This window comes from Eubalaena glacialis, chromosome 11 (assembly GCF_028564815.1).
Source record: "Eubalaena glacialis isolate mEubGla1 chromosome 11, mEubGla1.1.hap2.+ XY, whole genome shotgun sequence".
Lineage (NCBI taxonomy): Eukaryota > Metazoa > Chordata > Mammalia > Artiodactyla > Balaenidae > Eubalaena > Eubalaena glacialis.
The window spans coordinates 55,020,803-55,048,351 of NC_083726.1; the positions used below are offsets into that span (position 1 = coordinate 55,020,803).

General features: G+C 33.8%; 1 protein-coding gene across 3 annotated transcripts in view; it reads right to left on the bottom strand.

Annotated features, from left to right (window-relative positions):
* Positions 1-1,166: 1,166 nt before the first annotated feature.
* MON2 (MON2 homolog, regulator of endosome-to-Golgi trafficking) overlaps positions 1,167-27,549 on the bottom strand; it is a 123,326-nt gene continuing 96,943 nt past the window's right edge. For all 3 annotated transcript variants that reach the window (XM_061205749.1, XM_061205748.1, XM_061205750.1), the window contains 5 exons: positions 21,805-21,865; positions 20,550-20,673; positions 17,415-17,622; positions 15,106-15,188; positions 1,167-1,874 (listed from right to left, as the gene is read on the bottom strand). In XM_061205749.1, the coding sequence (XP_061061732.1) occupies positions 1,711-1,874; positions 15,106-15,188; positions 17,415-17,622; positions 20,550-20,673; positions 21,805-21,865 (640 nt within the window). In that variant the 3' untranslated portion in view covers positions 1,167-1,710. The remainder of the gene's footprint in view (positions 1,875-15,105; positions 15,189-17,414; positions 17,623-20,549; positions 20,674-21,804; positions 21,866-27,549) is intronic.

The window sequence follows — 27,549 nt, forward strand, 5'->3', positions numbered from 1 at the left end:
CTAGGAAATGCCATATCTTACCTTAATTTTAGGTGAAATTATAAAATAGAAATTCATTAATTAGTGTAAAGAAAAATAATATCCCCTCGGAAAAAAAGACCTTAACACATGTTTACAGATACTAGTGCAAATTAAATAAATACACAATTACAACAGCCTCAAAATTGTATCTAATTCATTACTCAATTCTAATATCCTCTTGTAGTTTTATACTTATTCTAGAGAGGCTGAAATTTATAAATTCTATTAAAATCAAAGGCCTTCCAGAACACTAAAATAATACTAAGACCATCGTAATTTCTTATGAATAATCATTTTTAAACATCTTTGAGTCTTCATATAAATAATTATGAAAATTTAACTCAGAAGAAAAATATAATACCATAATCCATTAAAGAAAAAATACAGTGAGCTAGGCCAGTCAGTTTTTTAAGAAATAATTAAGTTAGTGTATTCAAGAGCACTTTTCTTCTTCACTAAGATAGGAAAGTGAAACAAAATTAGCATTTTACTCCATGACAGAAAGTTTACTGTACTTCTAAATGCTTCACGTCTCTAAAAATACACTTCTCATTGTTTTAGAATACACACATATTTTATATTTGTGGGTTAGCATAGTTATTTTCTTCTTGAGAATATATTACAAAATGAAGCACTCAAATGAACAAAACCTCACAGCAAAATTTTAGGAAATCTAAAATTATCTTGCCTGGGTCATATTTCAAAGACAGTGATCAATGTTGTTAGTCAGTGGGGAAAAAAAAATCAGTAGAAATATAAAATAGTCTTTAAAATCCAGACAGCAAATATAAAAAGAGACAGACTTAAGTGAAATCTGGGAAAGATATTTAAAGAAATGAGGTATGATGGAGTCATAGTGCTACAATTTACCTCAATATATTAAGTTTTAATAATAACCTATACTTCAAAGTTGCAATATCAGCAAATCATAAACTATCTGCTGCTGTGTTCTCATGACCTTTCTGGTCAGATGTTTAATAGTCATTAGTAAATACATTTAAAATAAGCATTAAGCTAAATGCATGATCATACGGTAAGCATATCTGCCACTTAAGAAGGCAAATTATAATTAAAAATGTAAGCAATTTTGTATTAATAATAAATACAGTTTCAAGCATTTAACATTATCAATATTTTAAAAATTTAAATAATAAATGCAACTATTTTATACAGAACTGTACCATTTATTATACACACAAGTATATCAGTTCCCTTTGTTTACAAAGGCTGGTTATAGACAATATGGAATGTTACAGTACCATCTTGCATAAAATTTTAGTACAATTTTGTACTAGAAAAAGGGCGCAAAAACACCAGCCTAATAAATCTGACTAAATGAAATATCTTTTCTTTCTTTTTAAAAAGTACATCATTAACACATACACCACAAACTGTACATAAGCTTACTTTTAAATCACCAACTGAAGATATGGTAGCAGGTATGTTGTAGTATTAACTATCTCTCCCATCAGTTTAATTTATTAAAGGCTTGCACTGCTACTCATTCAGGAACCTTTGTTGACATGTAAGCTTGTAATATGAATTACTTAACTCAGGTAAGTACAATTTAAAGGAGGCTAACAACAGCTGCCAAGAATTATTTGTAGTAAGAAACGTCCTTCTCACAGAAAATTCACTGAGGAGCAAACATTTTTGTATATCATTCTTCTTAAAATTTATTGTAGCTGGTCAAGATTCTCCATTTTGAACTTTGGATGCTGGTGGTTGCATGAAATCCTTAAAAGGAACTAGTGCCTCTTTAAGTGCAGAGCAGACTTCTGAAGATGAGCAGGTGATGCATTCTACTAAAGTTGGGTATAAGGCAATTACTTGTGCCCAGGTATTTCCATCAACTGTAATGCAAAAAGTATAAAACCTCAAAAAAGAGTGGATTGAAATAGCAGATTATCCAGTTAACATAAACACAATCCTTTAAACACAATGCAAAAAAAAAACATCCAAAATATGGAAATTCCACAAGCTTGTACCTTTTCTTTCTTAAAACTTTGGAAGACTTCCTGCAATATTTAATAAGGTATGAGGGAAAAATATATGATCAGTGTGCAGAATCACCAATACCACCGAATTTGATAAAGTACATTTAAAATGATACTTCAATATGTGAAGGTCTTGGAAGCTAACAAAACAACTTAGAATAATTCAAACCTTTGTCATTTTCAGTATAATAGCCAGAGAAGAAAGTGTACTTTTCAAGAACAATTAGAAAACAGTTCAACTTTTTATGCAGTTATATGCTAAAAAAATATATATATCTTAAATAATTTTCCTAATAATGTCAATATTGATTTTAACTTCAAATGACCACACATAGATCCATTCTTCTCTTATACTGTTTGCTAATCCTTAATGTATCTGACTAGATTTAAGCTGTAGTGGGGAGGGACATTTCTGCCTTCCTCATCACTATTATGAACAGCTAGTACAGTTAAATGTTATTTGGTGAACGGACAAAAGTGTTGTATCACAATTACTTTGTGATTTCCTTATACTCTGAGATCACATATTACATTTCTATTTTCCTGTAAGTACTGTGCGTATTGTTGAGAGTGCAATACACGATAAAACCTGATGACAGATTTTTCTTAGAAAGTATATGTATATGGCACTTGGCAGAACAAATCTCAAATTGCGGAGGCAGTGTCGTATAAAAGAAAGAACACTATACTATGCATAACGAGCTTTGGTTCCGTTTTTCACTCCAATTTACTGAGTGTCAACTAAGTGTCTAAAAACCTTTCTGAAATAAGTTAGTGCTGGGTGTCCCCGAACAAGTCATATAATTTCTCATATCTTGACTTTCACTATAGAATAAAGAAATGAGGTTCTCAAACTAGTGTTCTTCAAGTTACTTCTTTAAAAAAAACTGATGGTCAAGTAAGTTTGGCAAATGTTGTATGTATAATCTTCCTTTTGGGGGATTCATAATTCACACAGGTTCATAGTTAAAGAATAGGTTTAACTTTTATCCAATCCAAGGTTTCCAAAATTAATTTGATTATGGAATTTTTCCCCATTCAGTATCTACTGACATCCCTCATCATTAAAATTCATTCCTTAGTACATGTCTTGGGAAATGCTAACCCGCTCATTTAATCTCTTCTCCACCTCAACAAGGGCTTCCGCAGAGTGGAGGTGGGAAGAAGAAAAGGGGTGTGGGGCTGATGGGTATTGGTGAGGGAGGGAATGTCAGGCCAGAGCTGTTCTGCTTTTAGCTCTTTTGTATGTTGGAAATCCACATCAGATTTCATTTGTAAAAAGAATTTTGCTGCTTAACAGCAACAACAAAAAAGAAACATTAAAAAAACCAATGGCCTAAGTAGTTTTAAACAGTCTGCTCCAGCTGTTGTCTATAAAACTTTCCACTAATCATTTAACAAAAGATTACATAGAGAGAATTCTGGGAAATGGCAAAGTAGTAAGTACCAGGAATCTGTCTGCCCACCTAGACAACAACTGAACGGGCAGAATCTGATGCAACTATTTTGGAACTCTGGAGTCTACTGAAGGCTTCCAACTTCCAGAGGAAGACCTGGATAGTATATTGCAGTTAATTTTCGTCAATCTAAGCCCTTAGCACAGTAGCAGCTACCCATCCTCTATTCCTAGCCATGTGGTAAGCAGTTGTGCAGGTGTTCCTGGAGCAGCTTGCACGCAGCTTGTGGGAGGCCAGGGTGGGAAAACAGGACCCTATACTCCAAATATCAGGGGTCTGTGCTCTAATTGCTGCTTCTGATCACAGAGGTGCAAAGAGGCTTCAAGAACAAAAGAAAAAACAAATAATTCAAAAATGGGCAAAGGACTTGAATAGACATTTCTCCAAAGAAGATATACAAATGGTCGATAAAGCACATGAAAAGATGCTCAACACCATTAACCATTAGGAAAATGCAAATCAAAACAACAAGGAGATACCACCTCATGCTTAATAGAATAGCTACTATAAAACAACAAACAAACAGAAAACAAGTGTAGGTGAGGCTGTAGAGAAAACAGAACCCTTGTTCACTGTTGGTGGGAATGTAAAATGGTACAGCCACTGTGGGAAACAGTATGGTGATTCCTCAAAAAATAAAAAATAGAATTTACCATATGACCCAGCAATTCCACTTCTGGTATATACCCAAAAGAATTAAAAGCAGGGTCTCAAAGAGATATCTGTACACACATGTTCATAGCAGCATTATTCACAACAGCTAACACCACGCAAGCAACCCAAGTGTCCACCAATGGATGAATGGATATATAAAGATATATACACACACAATGGAATATTATTCGGCCTCAAAAAAGAAGGAAAACTGCAACATACTAAAATATGGACGAACCTTAACAACATTAGCTAAGTGAAATAAGCCAGTCACAAAAAGGCAAATACTGTATGTTTCAACTTATATGAGGTACTTAGAGTAGTCAAGATCATAGAGATAAAAAGTAGAATGGTGATTACCAGGGGCTAGGAGAAGTGGGGAATGGGGAGTTATTGTTTAACAAGTACAGAGTTTCAGTTATAAAATGAAAAGAGTTATGGACATGGCTAGTGGTGATGGTTGCCAACATTGTGAATGTATTTAATGCCGCTGAAAAAGTGGTTACCATAGTAAGTTTTGTTACATGTATTTTACTGCAATAAAAGAATTTGGGGGGAAAAAGAAAAGATTGCATAGATTGAAAGCTATCTAGATTGGCCCACATAGTCAACTGACCAAACTTATTCTTGGTTTATTATAGGAAAATACAAAAATACATTATTTAAGATAACATCTTAAACTCAAGGGAAGCTACTCAAATTTCTTAAATTAAAATATGTTTTAAAAACTAACCATAGATCTTCATGGGCACTTCGGACTTAACTATCAAAAACAATGAAAAAGCTGTATGTACTGATATGGAAGAATCTCCATGATATTTTATGAAGTGGAAAAAATGTAGAGTGTTCAGAACAGTAGGTAAAACATGGGGCTATTATGCATATTAATTTGTGTTGAAAACTGGGGGCGTGTTGGAGCACAGTTGACTTTTGAACAACACAGGTCTGAACTGTGTGGATCCGCTTATACACAGTAAATACTATAGTGCTACACAATCCCCAGTTGGCTGAATCCAAGGATGTAGAATCCCGGATACAGAAGAACCATCTAACTGCTTGGAAGGTCAGCACCCCTAACTCCTGCATTGTTCAAGGGCCGACTACATATGTATTTTGTATTTACATAATAAACTTATGGAAGGATAGACAAACTAATAAAAATGGTTGACTATGGTAATGTAAGAGCTGGGCAGATACAGAATAGGGGAAAGACATGTTCCCTGTACATCTTTCAATATTTTTGAATTTTTGAACCATGTATATGTTTACTACCTATTAAAATTTTTAATTAAAGATCAAGTAAGGTGATAAATAAGTCCAACAAATGCCTCCTGTCCCACTAGAAAACCCTAAAACAAATAACAAATGTTCTAAACAAATGTTGGGTGAACACTGGTTCCACACCTTGTAGCCATCCCCTAGAATTAATTTTGGACTGGCTACGAGCATGTCCAACATATTTCTGCTGGGAAGGCCTGGACTTCTCTAAGTTATCTTCTTTTTTTCTGTTTCTTAATGAAGCTTATCATAACATTTTAATATGTTACTATATCATCATCATCATTTATGGTTACATTTAATTTAAATCTTCACTTAATATGCCCAGAGGTATAATTCAAACTCAAACAATTTTTAACATTAATTTAGTTAGATCATCTATCATTACTAGGCTGCCCTACCCATGGCCCATTGACTTTGTAAAAAACAGGTTACTAAGTTTTCCTTTTCCTTCCCTTTTCTTCCTTTATACAAATTCTGGTTACATTCTTGACAGCTATCTAAAGATCATAAAAAATAATGCAAGTACTATGCACTGAAATACATTTTCTGTTTTTAATACATCTATAGCAATAACATGAAAAATAGAGAATTTCCTGTTTATTTCTTAAGTATAACATATTTCTAAGAATCAAATTCTATCCTGTGATCTAATAAAGATTTTACTGGTCTCGAGGAAATCAATGCATGGTCTCCCTCTCTGAAAATTCAACCAGAACGTTTTATTAAGATAACTCAAATTTGAACTTGATGGGATAAATTAAGGACACTGTTCCAGAATTTTTCTTAGAAATTCTACCCCTTCTTTTGGGTTGAATATACACAAGTCTACTGCCTCTTAATATCCAGTATAATACTCACGCTTTCTAGGCCAAAGTAACAGTCAGTGAATTTTGAAAACAGAAAAATATGTATTTAATTGTGTAACAACTGACAGGAACAAATATCCTGGGACTCACTTATTAGGCATTTATTAGGAACCTACTTTTTTCTTGGTTATTAAAAGTAATGCTGCTTAAAGCGCCAATCTGCTAAGGTGCTTGTGCCAGAATGTAAATAAACACACTTCCTTCTATAACAAAGTCTTATATAAAAAGTCAGCTGAACCAGTGTGCTCAGTGACACAATTGACTTATACTCTGATGCCAGCTCTTTATCTTGTCCTGGACCAGTAGCTGGTCCAAAAAAAAAAAAAAAAACACACACACACACTTTGAGCAGCAGTGTTGTAAAGGAATCAAAATAGAATAAAACATGGTTCAAATAGCCTGTCAAGAAGTTTACACTTTAAGAGGCATGAGTCATGTACATGTATAACTATAATACAAACAGAGTGTTTTAAGACAAAGGCACACATAAAAGAGCTACAAGTTCACCAAAAAAAGAAACTGCTCACCTTTAAGGAATAAAAACAAGGCTTAAAAGTGGTGTGATATCTGAACAGGGTGGATATAGGCAGGAGAATGGAATGAGCAAAGGACTAGGAATACTTGGATAGACTAAGAATTTTAGTTTGGTGAGAGAGCAGGATATATGAAGTCTAGTGGGAAATAAAGCGTGAATAGAATGGAGTCAGACAGTAGTACTCTTTGTATTTGGTAGGTTATGGTAAATGAAAAAGATTATTTTGTTTTGTTTTACAAGGATGGAAAAATGAATGACCAAAGCTGCACTTTTGGAAAAATCATTTCTGGCATTAATGTAAAGAATGGATTGGATAGAAATGAGTGACAGAAAGAGGAAACAAATGAGAAAAGACTATAAAAATAATTCAAAGTTTCTTACATCTATATGATAAATCACTACAAATGCAGAACAGAAGCCTCCTACAACCCAAAAAAGTCGGTCATGTTCTACATTAAAAATATATAAAATATACATTATCTATATTCAGACCAATTTAGTTTAAAAAAAATCCAGCCAGACTGTGAAGTCAGGATCATAGCAGTGTGAGAAGCTCCCTTTGTCTCTTCCCTTCAATCTATAACTAGTAAAACATCCATAACTCAATAAAAGTGTCTCTGCCCAATACACCAGGATTCCAGAGAATTCCACCCACCTGTACAACTATACATAAGAGTGGATGGACTAGGAATTCCCTGGTGGCGCACTGGTTAGGACTCCGCACTCTCAATGCCAAGGGCCTGGGTTCAATCCCTGGTCAGGGAACTAAGATCCCACAAGCAGTGTGGCCAAAAAAAAAAGAGTGGATGGGCTGAAACACACAGAGGAGGCAGGACCAGGGAAACGGTGGAGGTGGTACCTGCAGTCCTAGATCCCCAGCCACAGCAGCTAAGCCTGTAGCCTCAGAAAACCTGGCAGCAGCAGGGCAGGTGATGCACATGACTCCAGCTTCTCAGCCACAGCAGTGGCTAAGGCTACAGGGAACTAGGCAACAACAGGGCCTGCAACGTTATCCCTCCAGTCATGCAGGCACATGTGACTCTGGCCCTTTCGCCCATAGCAGCAGCGTCCATGAAACTGATAACCCTGGATGTGGCAAAAGCACCCAAGACCTCAGCTCCTCACCCCAACCACCCTCTGTCCCCACTGCAGTGGACCCAGGAGCATGGATCCAGGAGATCCCAGACATGGTGGACACACCTGCTATCTCAGTGCTACAGGCAGCGACACCAGTGACAACAGCAACACTGGCAGCAGCAAGGTACCAGCAACCCTGAAAGCATAAGCAGTGACAACAAGGGCACCAGACAACACCTCTAGCAGAGGCAGTGGAGGATGGAAAGTGCCAATTCTCAAATATAACCATAGGCAACTCAGGTAAGAGAAACCGAAAACTTGTACTATAGTGCCACCTACTGAAAAACAAAAGAAGAGCCTCTAATTACTAACCTGTTAAATTGTTAGAGTCAAATAAAAAAGAAGCCTTACTAAAGAAAAGAGGTGTGTGTTACTTCAAATATATCAGAGGAACAACTCATCAAGCACCATGAAAAACCAGAGCAATATGGTATCACAAAAGTAAATGACAGTTCTCCAGAAACCAAACTTAAAATCAAACAATACTGCAATCTAACTGACAGAATTCAAAATAGCTGTCCTAAAGAAATTCAACAAGCTACAAGAAAACTCAGAAAGGTAGTTCGATGAGCTTAGGAATAATATTAATGAGCAGAGGAATACATTACCAAAGAAACTGAAACTCTGAAAAGGAACCAAACAGGAATTCTGGAGCCAAAGAACTCAAATGAGATGAAGAATGCATAAGAACATATGGGAAACAGAGCAGACCATATGGAAGAGAGAATTAGCTAGCTCAAAGATAGAAATCAAGAAATCAATACAAGTAGAAGAGGAAAGAGAGCTAAGATCTAAAAAAAAATGAAGAAATTCTGTAAGAACTATCCAACTCTATTAGGAAAAGCAACACCAGAATAATGAGTATCCCAAGAGAAGGGGGCAGAGGGTTTATTTAAAGAAATAATAGCTGAGACCTTCCTAAACCTGGGGAAGGAACTGGATATACAAGTCCATGAAGCTAAGAGAACAGCTAATTACCTCAATGCAAAAAGACCTTCTCCAAGACATATTAAAACTGTGAAAAATCAATGACAGAGAAAGAATTTTAAAAGCATCCAGGGAAAAAAGAATGGTAACCTACCATTAGGTAAACTCATTAGGCTATCAGCAGATTTCTCATAAGAAAATCTACAGGCCAGGAGAGAATGGAATGACATACTCAAAATGTTGAAAGATTAAAAACTATCAGCCAAGCATACTCTATCCAGCAAAGTTATCCTTCAGATATGAAGGAGAAATAAAGCCTTTCCCAGACAAACAAGCTGAGGGAGTTCATCAACAAAGACCTGCCTTACAAGAAATGTTGAAAGGAGCTCTTCTACTTGAAACAAAAAGGTAAAAGTACACAAAACATTGAATAAGGTGATAATACAGACAAAATCTTTTAAATACTTAATTACAGCATAAAGGTTAAAGGGGAAAAAGCAGTAAAAAATAACTATAACTATTTTAATTTAGTAACAAAATCACAACATAAAAAAGGATAATTTGAGACAACAAGAAACACAAAAGGGGAATAGGAAAAGGACAGAACCTGTACAGGCAAATAAAAATAACATGCTATCAGCAGAAAAAGAAATATTTCATCTATGAGACATGTCATAAACATCAAGGTAAACACAAAATATAAATCTAGAGCAGAAATTCAAAACATAAAAAAGGAGAAAACTGAGACAAACATCATAAAAAACCCAACAAATGAAACTGGCAGAAACACAAGGAAAGAGAAACAATGGAGATATAGACCAACCAGAAAACAAAAGATAAAATGGCAGTACTCAGTCCTCATCCATCAATAATCACCCTAAATGTAAATGGATTGAATTCACCAATCAAAAGACATAGAGTGGTTGGATGGATTAAAAAATAAGGCCCAAGTACATGCTGCCTCCAGGAGACTCATGTCAGCTCTGAAGACAAACACAGGCTCAAAATGAAGGGATGGAAGATGATACTTCAAGCACATGACAGCCAAAAGAAAGTGGATGTACCCATACTCATATCAGACAAAATACACTTCAAGCCAAAAAAGGTAAGGAGAGACAAAGATGAACACTATATAATGATAAAGGGGAAAATTCATCAAGAAGACATAACAGTTTGTACCTAACAGTTAATATGTATGTACCTAACATAAAAGCACCAAAATATATAAAGCAATTATTAATACATCTAAAGGGAGAAACTGACAGCAACACAGTAATAGTAGGTGACTTTAACACCCCACTTACAGCAAGGGATAGATCATTCAGACAGAAAGTCAACAAAGAAATAGTGGCCTTCAATGAAACATTAGACCAGATGGGCTTGATAGATTTATACGAAACATGCCATCCAAATGTACCAGAATACACATTCTTCTCAAGTGCACATGGAACATTATTAAGGACAGACCATATGTTGGGGTACAAAACAAGTCTCAATAAATTTAAGAAGACTGAAACCATATCAAACATCTTTTCTGATCACAAATGGTATGACACTAGAAATCAACTACAAAAAGAAAGCTGGAAAAATCACAAATATGTGGAAACTAAAAAACATGCTACTGAACAACTATTGGGTCAATGAAGAAAGCAAAGGATAAATTTTAAAAATACCTGAAGACAAATGGAAACAAAAATACAACATTTCAAATCTATGGGATGCAGCAAAAGTGGTATTTATGGGGAAGTTTATAGCAATACAGGCCTGCCTCAAGAAACAAGAAAAATCTCAAAAAATCTAACCTTACACCTAAAGGAACTAGAAAAGGACAAATGAAGCCCAAAGTCAGTAGAAGAAAGGAAATAATAAAGAGCAGAGCAGAAATAACGGAAATAGAGACTAAAAATACAATAGCAAAGATCAATAAAACTAAGAGCTGCTTCTTAAAAAAGAGCAACAAAACTGAGAAACCTTTAGCTAGACTCACTGAGGAAAAAAGAGAAGGCTTAGATGAATAAAATCAAAAACAAAAGAAGAGAGGGACTTCCCTGGTGGTCCAGTGGTTAAGACTCTGTACTTCCACTGCAGGGGGCACGAACCTGATCTCTGGTTGGGGAACTAAGATCCCGCATACCACGCAGCATGGCCAAAAAAATTAAAAAAAAAAAAAAAAAAAAAAGAGGAGAAATAACAGATACCACAAAAATAGAAAATATTATGAGAATACTATGAACAGCTATATGCCAACAAAATGGACAACGTAGATGAAATGGATAAATTCTTAGAATCAACAATCTTCCAAGACTGAATCATGAAGAAACAGGAAATCTGAATAGACTGATCCCTAGCAAGGGGACTGAAAAAGTAATAAAAAACCTCATAAAAAACCAAAAATCCAGGACCAGATGGCTTCAGAGATGAATTCTACCAAACATTCAAAGAAAATTTAATACCAATGCTTCCTAAATTCTTCCAAAAAATAGAAGGGGAGGGAATGCTTCCTAACTCATTTTACAAGGCCACCATTACCCTGATACCAAAATCAAATAAGGACAACAAAGAAAAAAGAAAATTGCAAGCCAATATGTCTGTTGAACATAAATGCAAGCACTGTCAACAAAATATTAGCAAACTGAACTCAACAATACGTTGAAAGGATCATACACAATGATTAAATGGGATTTATTCCAGAGATACAAATTAATTTCAACTGCAAATTAATCAACACAATACACCACATTAACAAAATGGATAAAAACGTTATGATCATCTCAACAGATACAGGAAAAGCATTTGACAAGATTCAACACCTATTTTTCTAATAAAAACTCAATAAAATGGAGATAGAGCACTGTACCTCAACATAATAAAAGCTGTATGACAAACCCACAGCTAACATCATACACAATGGTGAAAAATTGAAAGCCATCTCTCTAAGATCAGGAAAAGGACAAGAATGCCCACTCTCACCACTCTTATTCAACATGGTATTGGAAGTCTTAACCAAAGCAATTAGGCAAGAGAAAGAAATAAAAGGCATCAAAATTGGAAAGGAAGACATAAAACTATCACTATTTCCGGATGACATGATTTTATATATAGAAAATCCTAAAGACTCCACCAAAAAACTGTTAGGAATAATAAATGAATATATTAAAGTTGCAGGGTACGAAATCAACATACACAAATCTGTTGCATTCTGTACACTAGCAACAAACTATCAGAAAGAGAAATTAGGAAAACAGTCTCATTTACAATCGCAGCAAAAAGAATAAATACCTAGGAACAAATTTAACCAAGGAGGTGAAAGAACCTGTACACTGAAAACTATAAGACACTGGTGAAAAAAACTGAAGACGCAAAGGAATAGAAAGATATTCCATACTCATGGATTGGAAGAATTAACATTGTTAAAATGTCCATTTTACCTAAAGCAACCTACAGAGTCAATGTAATCGCTATCAAAATCCCAATGATATTTTTCACAGAAATAGAACAAAAAAATCCGAAAATTTATATGGAACCACAAAAGACCCTGAAGAGCAAAGCAATCCTGAGAAAAAAGAACAAAGCTGTAGGTATCACACTCCCTGTTTTCAAATTATACTACAAAACTGTAGCAATCAAAACAGCCTGGTATTGCCAGCAAAACAGACACACAGATCAATGGAATTCAGTTGAGAGCCTAGAAATAAACCCACACATATATGGACAATTAATTTACATCAAAAGAACAAAGAACATACAATGGAGAAAGGATAGTGTCTTCAATAAAAGGTGTTGGGAAAACTGGACAGCCAGACGCAAAAGAATAAAACTAGACCACTATCTTACTTATCTTACACCAGACACAAAAATCAACTCAAAATGGATTAAAGACTTGAATGTAAGACCTGAAACCATAAAAATCCTAGACAAAAACATAGGCAGTACACTCATTCACACTGGTCTTAGAAATATCTTTCTGGATATATCTCCCCAGGCAAGGGTAAGAAAAGCAAAAATAAATAAATGAGTGTATCAAACTAAAAAGCTTCTGCACAGCAAAGGAAACTATCAACAAAATGAAAAGATTACCTACCAAATGGAAGAAGATATTTGCAAATCATTATATCTGATAAGGGGTTAATATCCAAAATACATAAAGAACTCATACAACTCAACAACAAAAAAACAAACAACTCGATTAAAAAATGGGCAGAGGATCTGAATAGACATTTTTCTAAAAAAAGACATACAGATGGCCATAGGCACATGAAAAGATTCTCAACATGACTAATCATTAGGGAGATGCAAATCAAAACCACAATGAAATATAACCTCATGCCCATTAGAATGACTACTATTGAAAAGGCAAGAAAATAACAAATGTTAGGATGTGGAGGGGAAAGGGAATCCTTATACAATGTCAGTGAAAATGTAAATTTGTGTAGCCACTATGGAAAACAGTATGGAGGTTTCTCAAAAAATTAAGACTAGAACTACATATGATCCAGCAATTACACTTCTGGGCATTTATCTGAAGAATACGAAAATACTAATCTGAAAAGATACATGCATCCCCTGTTCATCACAGCATTATTTACAGTAGCCAAGAAATGGAAACATCAATGGATTAATGGCTAAAGACGATGCTCTATACACACACACACACATATATACATATATATACAATGGGATACTACTAGTCAGCCATAAAAAAGAAGGAAATCTTGCCATTTGCAACAGCATGATGGAACTTGAAGGTATTATGCTAAGCGAAATAAGTCAGATGGAGAAAGACAAATACTGTATGATTTCACTCATACGTGGAATATTTTTTTAAAAAAATAATAAACAAACCAAACCAAATAAAAACAAACACATAGATACAGAGAACAGAGTAGTGGTTACCAGAAGGGAAGGGAGATGGGGGAGGGTGAAATGGATAAAGGGGGACAACTGTACGGTGATGGATGAAAACTAAACTTTTGGTGGTGAGCACACTAGTGTAGTATATACACAAGTAAAAATATAATGTTGTACATATGAAACATATAATGTTATAAACCAATTGTACCTCGATAAATAAAATAATAATAATAATAAACTACAAGGAGGTATCACTTCAAACCTGTTTGAATGGTGTCGTCAAAAAAAGAAGAAATATTAAGTGTTAGCAAGGATGTGGAGAAAAGGGAACCCTTGTGCCCTGTGCATGGGAATGTAATTTAGTACAACCACCATGAAAAACTGTATAGAGTTTCCTCAAAAAATTAAAAATAGAACTACCATATGATCCAGCAACTCCACTTCTAGGCATATGTCCAAAGAAAAAGGAAACAGGATCTCAAAGAGATAACCGCACCCACATGTTCATTATAGCATTACTCACAATAGCCAAGACATAGAAACAACCTAAGTGTCCATCAATGGATGAATGGATAATGATGTGCTACATGTGTATATGTGTATTTATATATATTTGTAAACACACATACATACACACACAACAAAATATTATTCAACCGTGAGAAAGAAGAAAATCCTGCCTTTTGAGACAACGGGATGGACCTGAGGGCATTATGTTAAGTGAAATGTCACATAGAGAAAGACAAATACTATATTATGATATCGCTTATATGTGGAATCTAAAAAAGCTGAACTTATAGAAACAGAGGGTAGAATGGTGGTTGCCAATTCTGGGAGGGTCAGGGAAATGGGTAGATGTTGGTCAAAGGGTACAAACTTCCAGGTATAAGATGAATAAATTCCAGGGATTTAATATACAGCATGGTGATTACAGTTAATAATACTGTGTTATATACTTGCAAGTTGCTAAGAGAGTAGATCTTAAAATGTTCTCAGCACAGACAAGGAATGGTAATTGTGTGACATGATGGAGGTATTAGCTAACACTTCCATGGTAAACATATTGCAATATAAAAGGGTATCAAATCAACAAGTTGTATACCTTCAACTTATACACGGTTGTATGTCAACTACATCTCAAAGCTGGGGGGAAAAAAAGTCAGCAAAATCTGCTTAAAATAAAGAAAACATTACAAAGTAATTTTACTTAATTGACATCCTAATGGACTTGCTGCTTTGTTGTCATAAGGCCTGGAGAAAAAAAGTCTTATAGCTGTTATGTTCCTAAAACTCAGTTAACTTAATAGTAGTACAAAAATACAACACAAATAGAACATAAATGTTATAAATTTAGAATAACTGAGTTTCCAAGCACTTACCATTCTCAGGCTGAGTTTTCTTAAGTGAATCAATGAGAGTACTGACTGCTTTTAAGACAAATATGATTTCTGTTACTTGTTGCCTAAAAAAAAGATGGGAAATATTTCCATCAAGATTTTAAGATATGCCATGTGTGTTTTGTACTAAGTTATACAAATAGACATACTTTGGAAAACACAACACAAAACAATGCAAAGTTAATATTAGTTTTAAATTCTTATAAAAGAAAATCATTTCATTAACATGTACTTCAGTGTGCAATTAAGATTTATAGTTATTCTAAGTTATCAACATTAAAACGGGGGAGGCAATCTACTCATGCAAATCTAAATTTATTAGTAAGGTATTTCATAGAACTACTTCAAATTAAAACACTGTACAAGATGTGCTTTTAAAACTTCTACAGCAGTTTTTCTTTTTTTTTTTTTTTTAACTTATTAGTACTAAAAGAGATTTGCCAAAGCTTAAAGGGAAATAAAGAGCACTATTACCCCCTTCACATATTTTATCATGCTGTTAAAAGTATCTTTAAAATCACAATAGTACTTATTTAACTTTCTAAAACAACAAATTAGAAATATGCTCAAAATCAACCCCAAGGTGACACTGTTTGGAGACATTGGCAATGAAGAATGAACTTGGAGTAAAGGACCAACAAGAGTAGTTTGATTTCTTTCTTTCTCCTTGCAGAAATATATCTCTTCTGCTCTACAGTCCTCCCCCACACCCTACTCCTGGTATGAATCTGTGTTATCACTCAACAGATAAGATTTTCCTAATACTATGACAGGGTACTATTTCAAGCCTCCCTTTGTAAGTATACAAGTATTTTATTGTGTTGCAGTGTAGCTTTTTAGGAAATAATGCAATAATACTGCATCAAACATAGAATGATACAATATAACAACTATAAATAAGACTCAATTTAAAGCAATAAACACTTAAAACACAAAAAATGAAGGAAAGCTGCTTTCTGAAATCAAATAATATCTTATACTCCAATAAAAATATTCCAATCAAGGCAACTCTATTACTGCTTTTCCAAGTATGCTTCAGAGGTCAATTTTAATAAATCAATTTTCAATCATGACAATAACCAAATTACTAACATCTGTCTTTGGAATGTTTTTGCATAAAATCCACTAGGAGGTATAATTTATGTTCTAGAAATTCAAAATACAGTGGATGCTAAAAGTAGAAATACAAATGGCAAATAAGCATTGGTAATTAAAAAAAGAAAAGAAAAATTAAAAAAAGCAAACTACTATGTGGCTATTTCTTCATTCATCAAATTTTTAAAAAGATAAAATAAGTGATAAAATGGCAAATAATTTTAAACTGCTAAAAATTGAGGGAAAAGACAGTCATATACTCCTGAGAGAACATAAACTGACAGAAGTCTCTAACAGGCAATTTGTAATATGTATCAAAACCTTTAAAATGTCTATATTTTTTGACAGGTCAATCCCAACTCTGGAGATTTATTCTAAGTAAATAAGAATGTACACAAAGACTTAGGGTTAGTGATTTACTGCCTTATGAGATGGGACCTGAAATGATTTTCCTAACTCTTTCCTGACTTTGATAACTTTGTCTTCCAATATTATTTTCTGTTTGCTTCATTTGCTTTGCCTTAAACTCTAACTTACACATTAAAAAATAGATTGGCAACATAATGCAATTTATGATTGTATTTTTTGATGAATTCTGATATATACCCCAACTTTGATTAGCCTTGGCTTAGCAGAAAGACCTAGATCCCCTTCAACTGGCATGGCTTGACTACATGAGAAGCAAATCAGTTTAGGTACAAGGGCTTAATTAAGCAAATTAAACGAAAAGAAGATCTAAGATATGGCTAGATGACTTACAGAGAAACCTAGAAATAAATGACTGTAAAACAAACTAGGAAGTTCATAAAGTATGATTTATCTATTATTTTCTCTCTAGAGAGATTCATGATCATGTGTTCATACAGACCCACAAGTCCTTACCCAGAAATCCTTGAGAAGATATATTTTAGAATTCAATTTTTTTCTAATTCAAATAAGTAATTTGGTATATATACCATATATTACTTAACCTCCATGAGCAGTATGAAAAAGCACCCCATAATAAAACACAGTAATATATCTGCAGCAAAACTTATGAATATTTACACTGTATGGGATAAATAAAATTATAAACAGCCTCAGGTTAAGTTCAGATCACTTATGAAAACACTTGATTTCCAGAGCTTTTTAAAATTATTAATAACTATGACAGTGTATTTCCTTCTTTAATTAAAAAAATACATATATACATATACCTTGGAAGAGGGCATTTACCACTTAATCTTTCATCCTCTATATAACGATGTAGTACATCCTGAGACCTCTTTAGAAGCACTGAGAGTGCCATTCGTGAGATGTAGCCTTCTTGAGGTGTTGTGACTTTATTACTGAAGGAAAACTGGAGCAGTGTTTCAAAACACATTTTAGAAAATTCTTCTCTCAAACGAATATCAATCTCTGCTTCTGTAGAATTAACAATGTTTGATAGTTAATACAAGGTTAAATAAATATGCCTTAATGACACAATTCTTAGCAAACTAGGAATAGAAGGAAATTCCTTAACTGATAAAGAGCATCTATGAAAAACTTATACCATACATATATATATATGTACACAGAAAGAGAGAGAGAGAGAAACAGTTTTCCCCCTTGCAAGGTCAAAAAACAAGGCAAGACTATCCACTCTCATCACTTCAACATTTTTCTTGTCTTGGTCTTTTTATACACTTCAACAGCACTAGAGTACCTCTCAATAATCTTCCACATGGTCAAACTTGGAATAATCCGTTTGTTTGTCTGTTTCTTTCTTTCTTTTTTTCTCTTGGCAACATCTTCCCTGGACCCTGACCTCTGCTCCCGTCTGGACTAGTTGCTCTCTGGACATACTGTCCAGTTATATCCTGGAACCAGTCTTTGGCCTCACCCTGTGAGTTGTTTTTTTCTCTCTTGTGTTATATCTTACTTTCTAGACCTCATGCTTTCCCTTTCCGTGATTTACTCCTTTGTTTTCACAGGGCATATTCTGTAGTACCTGAGAAAGTGAATGGGAAGTAAAAATTTTGAGACCTTACATTTCTGAAAATGTCATTTTACTGGGGTGCTCAAAGTGTGGTTCCTAGCAGCATCAGCACCACCAGAGAACTTGTTGGAAATGCAAATTCTCATGCCTCACCCCAGACCTACTGAATCAGAAACTCTGGGGTTACAGCCCAGCAATGACTTCACTCCAGGTGAGGATAATGCACGCTGACATTTGAGAATTACCATTCTACACTCCTCACTTGGCCAAAAGTGGGCCTAGGTATAAAACTCCATGTTAAAAATCGTTTCCATTTATGACTATGAAACCACAGCCTCAATGTCTCTGAGCATCCAGTGTTGCTGAGAATTGCAATGTCCTTTTGATACAACCCTTTTGTGTTTGAACTTTTTTCTTTTCTTTTTGAAATCTTTTAGCATCTTCTCTTTATTTCTATTATTCTGGTATTTCATGATGACATGTCTTATTGTGAGTCTTCTTTCTTTCACTATTCTGGGTACTGAGACACGGCTTTTAATCTGCAGATTTGTATCTTCAGTTTGTTTCTCTGATAATTTCCTCTCCTAGCTTTTCTCTATTCTCTCTTTCTGCAAGACCTATTGTCAGATGTTAGATCCCTCAGATCCATTTTATTTCTTTCTTCTCATACTGTCCACTTGTTTGTCTTTGCTCTACTTCTGGGTTATATTTCCTTAATGTTTTCTTCCAACCCTTCATTGAACATATTTCAGCTATCATATTTTTAGCTTCTTTGAGCTCTTTCGTGTTCTGATTGTTCCATTTTAATAGCATTCTTCTTGTTTCATGAATGTAAAATCTTTTATCTCCTTAAGCATCCTAATTATATGTTTTTTTAAATAAATGTTTTCTATGGCTCTGCATTTTATCTCTTTCCTACCAGTTTCTTTCACCCTCTCTTCATTTGTTTTGGTCTTTCTCTTTTGTGTTGGAAGATTTCCTCAAACGTCTGTGAGCTGTGGCTGTCAGATCATACTTAAGAGCAGGGGACCAAAAATAATCACTGGAACCTCTGTGTTTATAGCTTGGTCTTGTGTATTAGCAGGAAAGACTTTGTATGTATATGTTTAAAGAAAAGTCCAAGTTAAAGCTGAGAAATTTGTGTCCAATGGTCAAGTCACTGGAAGAACGTACATGTAGCTTCTTTATCTTGGTACATTTAATATTATAAATGGCAAGAGGTATCATCAGAAAACTGCTAGAAAAAGTGTACACGGTAACTTGGTAGTCCTTATTTAGCTTAGAATATTTACATATAATTATAAACATGGCTCTTAAAATGTATTTTATAAAAAATTTATCTATAATTTTTAAATATTCTTAATAAAAAGTTGACTACATTAAGATAAATGGACTTCAAAATTTTTTCTCTGAGGTTCTAATGTTTTCAAACCTGCACTTTACCAGATTAATTTTCAAAACTGTCTGGGCTAGGAAAAAGAATCCGTTTGTGAAGTAAGCAGTATCTAGTGGTCAAACTGTACATAGAAATGCTCTTTAAAGTGTTTACCACAGTTTAGTAGAATTTAGTCACAGCTCCAGTAAATTCTGGGGACTAAGGATATGCATGGCACAAATTTAGAACTTTTTAATTATCTCACCAAAAAAATCACATTATGGTGCCACGATTACATTTAACACTTGAGCATAGGTTTAAAAAAAAGAAATAATAGCAAAAAGCAACTTACATCTCATCTCCCAATATGGTACATCAAAAGAAGCATGTGGTTCTTTTTAAGGATGAACTTTGGTCTCCAGCCTTAAGACTGTGGGCAATTTTTTTCAACCTTTCTAAACCCATTTCCCCTCTGTAATACAGTAGAACCTATCCTCACAGAAATGTTGTGAGGAATGAGATTAATATTCTAGCATAATACCCTGCACATTGTGGTCATTCACTAAATCTTAGTTCCCTTAACAAATGTTAAGGATTTTTTTTTTTAATGGACTAACTCTGCAATTTATAGTCCTGAGAGGTTGGTATTAATATCTTTATTTTACAGATGACAAAACTGACACTTAACCAACTACTAACTGGCAGAATACACATTCATTACTTCCCAATAATCCATGACTTCACAAAACTGGTGATTTATGTCAGCCTGCAATGATTTAGGTGGATTCCATAAGTGCTTTGCAATTTAATTCATCACAGAATATTTACCACATTTTCCCCTCATAAAGCTTAATGTTCTATATCACATTCTTAACCATTCTCCTGTTTACATTTACCACAATTGTAGGAGTAAACATTTCTAGTAGAAGTCAGCTTCTTCAAAAGTGCTTCAACACTTATTAACATTAAAAAAAAATAATCATTGAAATAACATACCTGTAAATGAAGATGACTGAGAATGTATTGATCCCTTATTAAGCATAGTCATTATCTGACCAACAAATTCCTTAGGAATAAAATTGGCATAAGGTAGTATCTCAGTGCTGATAAGCTGAACTACCTAAAACAAAAGACGCAAATTCAAAGGTATTTTTTTTTCTTGAAAGAGACTAACTCAAATGATAATTTCTAGAGTAAAATTTAAATCTTATTTTAAAAGAAAATCAGTTACAGAATCTTTCTTAATAGAAGTATACAACCATTTTAACATTAATATGCAGGATAGTCTGTTTCCCTCATCTGTCTTAGTAAATAACTTTATTACAAAATAGTCAATACTATAAACTGTTTACTATACAATAACTTCAATAAATTTTGATCTGCAACATGATAATTGCAAAGAGCGCTCTGGAGAAAAAAATCAGCATATGAAATGTATCCATGTTAGAATAAAATATCTAAAACAGGATTAAGAACATGATTTAAATCTCCTTTTAGAACCATAAAAATGAGCCATTAAGAAGTAAAGTTATATTCATTTTTGTTAAATAGCTTATTTCTAACATACAATGTGTTATTTTGCCTTTTGAAGAGAAAGAAGAAAAGTTTGAAGAAGAGTTTGCAAGAGTTAACATAGCAATGGGACAAAAGGCAATATTTTGCATCTATATATCGATATGATGCCTATGCTTTCTATGTAATTTATTTGATTTGATTTATTTAAAAGTTCCCTTATCCCACTTAAAGGGAAAAAATAACCCCCCCCAACAAAAAAAATCCATAACCAAAAACTACTTCTTTAAATTCCATTTATAATCAGCAAAATATATTCTTTAAAAAAAATTTATTTGCTTCTACATCTGGTTAAAAATAGAAAAATCTGAGCAACTTACTGATTAATTTAAATACAAACATCTGATTTGTCAAACTATAAAGTAAGCTCTCAAATACATGCTCACTGACTGATGGATTTATTTTACTAAATCAACTGCTTTTTAAAATTATTAAATGGACACAACTAAGTATCTGGACAACATGCACACAGCACAAAGCTAACAAATATAAGAAAGTAATTTTATAAATGTCAGTGCTTTAAAAATTAAACTTTAACCTTTGTGTTTTAATGCTTTTAGGTTCAAGCTCAACCTATCACTTTACTTTTTTTTTTTTTTAGCAATTTTACAGTTTCAACATTTCTACTATTTGGTTTTCATAAATGGTCACAGGAAAATGTTTTAAATAGCTTTCTCACCTCAACATCAATACTTTCATTTCTTTGAAATTCTTGAATAGAGAGGTTATCTGGAGGTATGCTAAAAAATAAATAAATAAAAGACTTGATTTTTAAAGGTAAAATATTTCCTTAAAATACAAACAGAAAATAAACAAACAGAATTCGAGTATCAAAAGAATATATTTTCTCACCCAAGTCAGAACATTATCATTTATTTAAAAGAACAGTATTTTTAATTAATTAGTATAAATGACTAAGCTAATTACAAACATGAAATTCTAGCTACAAAAATACTTAGTCCAATCTTGAACTAAATAAAATCTGTAGAACAAAACTTCTTTTAATACTATGAATGAAAAACAAAGAAAAGTAAAGATACTATCATCTGGAGTTACAGCAAAAATTACCACTGTGACAAAAACTGAATTCACTTATATTGCCAGTGACAAAAACTGAACTCACTTATATTGCCAGTGATTTCAGAGAGAGTTAAAAGAGCCTTGGTCAAGATGCTGAATTATTCACTCAGCGACAGCCCACTGATCATTAATTTGTAATAAATACAATATACTAAATATCTTTACAGTGAAAGATAGAGAACATATGGAAAGAAGTGGACTGATTCAGACTTTCTAAAACAGAACAGTGTTCCAACAAGATCAGAATAAATCAACAGTTCCGAGGGAACCAAAGCTAATTCTAGACCCTGTGGCTCTGAATAAGAATGAGCAGTATAGTTCTATTAAACTTATGAAACAATGAAATATTAAGCACTTAAAAACAGCTGAGAATAGGATGGTAATGATTATAACAATAATAATGACAGCAAAAATTAGAGAGCCAGCCACTGTATTAAGAGCTTTATTTACATTATCTCCTATGTTCCACAGTAACCACATGTATTATCATGTAATTGACAGAAGAGGAAACTGAAGCTTCGAATGGCTAGTAATATGACCAAGAACACATCATAAATAAATGACAAGGCCACAATTTGAACCTAGATTTATATGATATTTGAGCCTAAGTTCTTCTCTTTTATAAAAGTTATAAATGTAAAAATAGTATTATCATATTTAGATTTAGAGGTACAGTATAGAGTTTTGTATCTAGAGCTATTTTTGCTCTATTTGGTATTATTTGGTTTATCTAATCACAGGTATTAAAATACACACACACACAAAGACAAATACCAATTGGCTAACTATTGTACTAATAAAAAAAAAGCTTATCAGGAACATACAGTATTAATATTATTGGGATCACATATCAGAAACACTGAACCTTATTTTTTTTTGAGACTTCCTTTTTTTTTTAATAGATCTCATTTATTTATTTATTCATTTTTGGCTGTGTTGGGTCTTCATTGCTGCACGCGGGCTTTCTCTAGTTGTGGCGAGTGGGGGCTACTCTTCTTTGCAGTGCGCGGGCTTCTCATTTCAGTGGCTTCTCTTGTTGCGGAGCACGGGTTCTAGACGCACGAGCTTCAGTAGTTGTGGCTCACGGGCTCTAGAGCGCAGGCTCAGTAGTTGTGGCGCACAGGTTTAGTTGCTCCACGGCCTGTGGAATCTTCCTGGACCAGGGCTCAAACCCGTTTTCCCCTGCATTGGCAGGCGGATTCTTAACCACTGCACCACCAGGGAAGCCCCTGAACTGTAGTTTTAAAATATCTTATAATGAGGGAAGAGAGTAGCATACAAAGCTGAAAGGTTCACTCTTCCTAATCCTAATGATCAATAAAATCAGGAATTTATTCAATTGTGCACAGGTTGAATATTCTGATCTCAGAACTCACACTAATGTTTATTTAATTTATAGTTAGTATCCTTTCTAGATACTGTGAGCATATCAAAAAACATTGGTTGAGCTTTTAAAAACACAGATGATTAACAGAATTTACCTATAAATTATAAAGGGAGATAGTCAATATTGCAGGTACAAATGGGCCATATAAGATCTGTATAGTCTCTAAGTTCGAGGAGTACAGTAGTTAGTAATTTAAAAAAATTTTTTTTCATGAATCTTTATTGAAAGAAAAGAGGCTTCAAACTGATAAAGTATTATGTGTATTTTTCATCAGTTCTCTCTGAATGGTACATTAAAATTATTTTTTGAGATATAATTCATACACCATAAAATTCACCCTTTTAAATTGCATAATTCAGCTTTTTAGTATATTCACAAAGTTGTGCAATGGTCACCTCTTTTACTTCTAGAACATTTTCATCACCTCCAAAAGAAACTCTGTATCCATTAGTAGTCACTCCCCATTCTACCCTCCTCCCAACTCTGATAACCATTAATCTATTTTCTATCTCTACTGATTTGCCTATTCTGGATATATCACATAAATGAGATCACATAATATATGGCCTTTTGTGTCTGGGTTCCTTCACTTAGCATAATGTTTTCAAGATTCATCTGTGTTGTAACATGCATCAGTATTTCATTCCTTTTTATGGCTGAATATTCCACTGTATGGATGTACATATCACATTTAATTTATCCATTCATCAGTTGAACATTTGGATTGTTTTCATTTTTTGGCTGTTGTAATGCTGCTATAAACATTAGTGTACAAGTTTTTGTGTGAACACGTTCATTTCAATTCTTTTGGGTAGTACTTAGTGATTTTTAACTGAAGGTCAACAGACCATTAATTGTCTGAATTCCCACTAGCCCACGTGTCTTCTAGAGGACAAGTACCATGTTTTGGTACTCAAAGGGTGGCTGAATGAATTCCTAACAGACTTTAGGTGTCCACCAGGTTACAGTCCTTATGTTTCTCATTTTTAATTGTTTTTCTTTCACTCATTTAAACAATTCATTCACTTATGATAGTCCTCAGTGATGTCCAAAGCCTCTCGTTTCTTCTAGTTGATTTTGGTTTTATTTGTTTTCTTTGTTACTGTACTGTTACTGTTACTGTATGAAAGCAGCTTGCAGACCATAAACAGTTGGGAAACATCACAGAGAAAGGCATGGTTGTTCACACAGTCTTTGAGTATCAGTAATTAGGTTAAAAAACTTATAAAATGTTCCAATATAAAAGATACTCAAATATTCATATTATCTAAAAACCTAAGTCATGCTATTCCAATCAGCATCCCAAAACATTCTTCCTACTGTTCAAATACTACTACTGATGGATTTCAATTATAGAACATTGTGTATATGTGCCATAAAATAAAATTTAAAATCTAACAGTTTGTGATTTTCCAAAGTAATCAATTATTTGGAAAACAAAAACAAAGGCAAAATCTTCTCATGAAACTGTGAAAATGTGCATGGTTTTTAAGTTCTCTTAGTGAGCACTGCATTTTTATCATCAACTAACTAATAAAAGCTTTCACTTTGAGCCTTAAGGTATTTTTGGACTATGAAATAAAAACTAAATTGGCTTTATCCATGTAAACTATTCAATTAAAAACACTGATTAAAATATTAAGTCAAAATACATAAAATAATTGTGGACTTTTACAACTAGTCAAATCAATTAATTTAGTCTTACAATTAAGGACAATGATGCCAACTGACAGGAAATGACTAGTTCAAGGTGAACAGAAAGTAGGTGGCAGAGTCAAGAGTAGGCCACAGGTCTCCTGACTCTCAATACAGGGCATCTTTCTATTACTTCATGTAGTAGAAGGCTTAAATGTGTAACTAGAATAACCACAACTTAGAACACTGATTCTGTGTTACTTACAGAATTTAGTACCTTTATTTTTTTTCTAGCCATTTAAAAAAAACCCAAATTTAGGGGTAAACTTCCTAGTCCCAGTTATTTAGAGTTTTGGTCTTTAAGTTTTTAGTTTAAAATATAGCTGTTTCATGGTAAAGGATATGGATAATGTCAGTTTCTCTTAAGTGAAAGAAATAATGATTATGAGGATAATAGTAGGAGCAAGCATTTTAATAGAAGCACTTACATTCCAGGAACTATTCTAAACATTCATTTAAATGATTTAATCCTCACAATAACCCTATGAGTTAGGTAGCATTACTATTCCTATTTAGCAGATGAGGAAAATGAGCCACTGAAAGATAAATAACTTGTACAAAATATCACAGTTACAAAGCTGTACAGTTGGGATTTGAATCCAGGTAATCTGGCTCCTGCGTCAATGCTCTTATCCTCTATGTTAACTGTTTCTTAAACTGTGTGATTTTTCAACATACTCAATATACTCAAACCTTTAATGTAAGTAGGACCTCCAACAGGCAAAATACTGTAATGAAATTATACTACAACTGCATGAATACAAAAATTACATAAAATGTTAATTACCTATTATTAGGCCTTTGTTTCTCTACCTACTTTCCTGTACACAAAGAAAGCACTTAAGAAACTGAATTTAATAAATTAAGAACAAAGCTTGCAAAATGAAGAATGTTCAATAAGAAACGTGAGAATAAGAAAGATGGTGGAAAGACTCAGTCATAGGAAAAGAAATTCTTAAAGAAGTTTTACTCGTTTCAAAAAAACTGATCTAAGCTCATTCAACTTATTAATAGGGCAACATGCATACACAGACAGAAAATTGAGAAAGAAAAAGAAAAGTTTAAATTTCTAAATCTGTTTGCCTCATACAAATTAACGTAGTGACTTAGGCAACAGAGTCCACAAAGGAACTTAAATACCCAGGGTTATTTTAAAAATGAAAACATAATTTGCTTAAATATGCTTTGTGAGTCACTATGATTTTCCTGCATACATTCAATACAAAGAATATGCTTGGGGCTTCCCTGGTGGCGCAGTGGTTGAGAATCTTCCTGCCAATGCAGGGGACACGGGTTCGAGCCCTGGTCTGGGAAGATCCCACATGCCGCGGAGCAACTAGGCCCGTGAGCCACAACTACTGAGCCTGTGCGTCTGGAGCTTGTGCTCCGCAACAAGAGAGGCCGCGATAGTGAGAGGCCCCGCGCACCGCGATGAAGAGTGGCCCCCGCTTGCCACAACTAGAGAAAGCCCTTGCACAGAAACGAAGACCCAACACAGACAAAAATAAAATAAATAAATAAATAATAAAAATAAAAGAATTCCTTTAAAAAAAAAAGAATATGCTTGCATTGGTATTAATAAGATTTCTAGAGTTGAGAAATATATAAGAAAGCAAAACAAAGTCTGACCAGTTATGGAAACAGAAATTACGATCACATGTCATTACTTCCAATTCTGAAATATCAGATAAGCCTTTATAGAGAAAAATGAAAGTTAACCTTCTGCACTCTACAACTTTTCTTTACTTAATAACTAAACCACATTAGAAAGATAGAAACTCTTCAGTTAAATCCTTCTGTTGTAGACTCATCTGATCATTATCAATATGCCAATGTAGGTTTTTCTTCAAGTACATGAAATTTATAATTTAAATGGTTTCAAACTAATAATTTTTAATGATTAAATAGCAGTGAATGACACATTCGTCATTCTATAGTTTTAAAAAATGATTAATGGATAAAAAAATAGAAAAACTTTTGTTGTCATAGAATTTCACCACTAGAGCACAAAGGAAAATTAGATTGTAGGAGTACTGAAGACTACCTACCTATCACAGCTATTACGGATAAGTCCACCTTTAGTAAAATGGCACATTTGAGATTCGTGCTGCCAAACAGAACTTCCTGTGATGATGGGAATGTTCAGTGATCTGCAGTGCCCACTAGAGCAACCACTAGCCACACATGGCAATGGTGAAACGCGGCGAGTGAGGATGAAGAACTGAGTTGTTAATGTGACTTAGTTAATTGAAAATGTAAGTT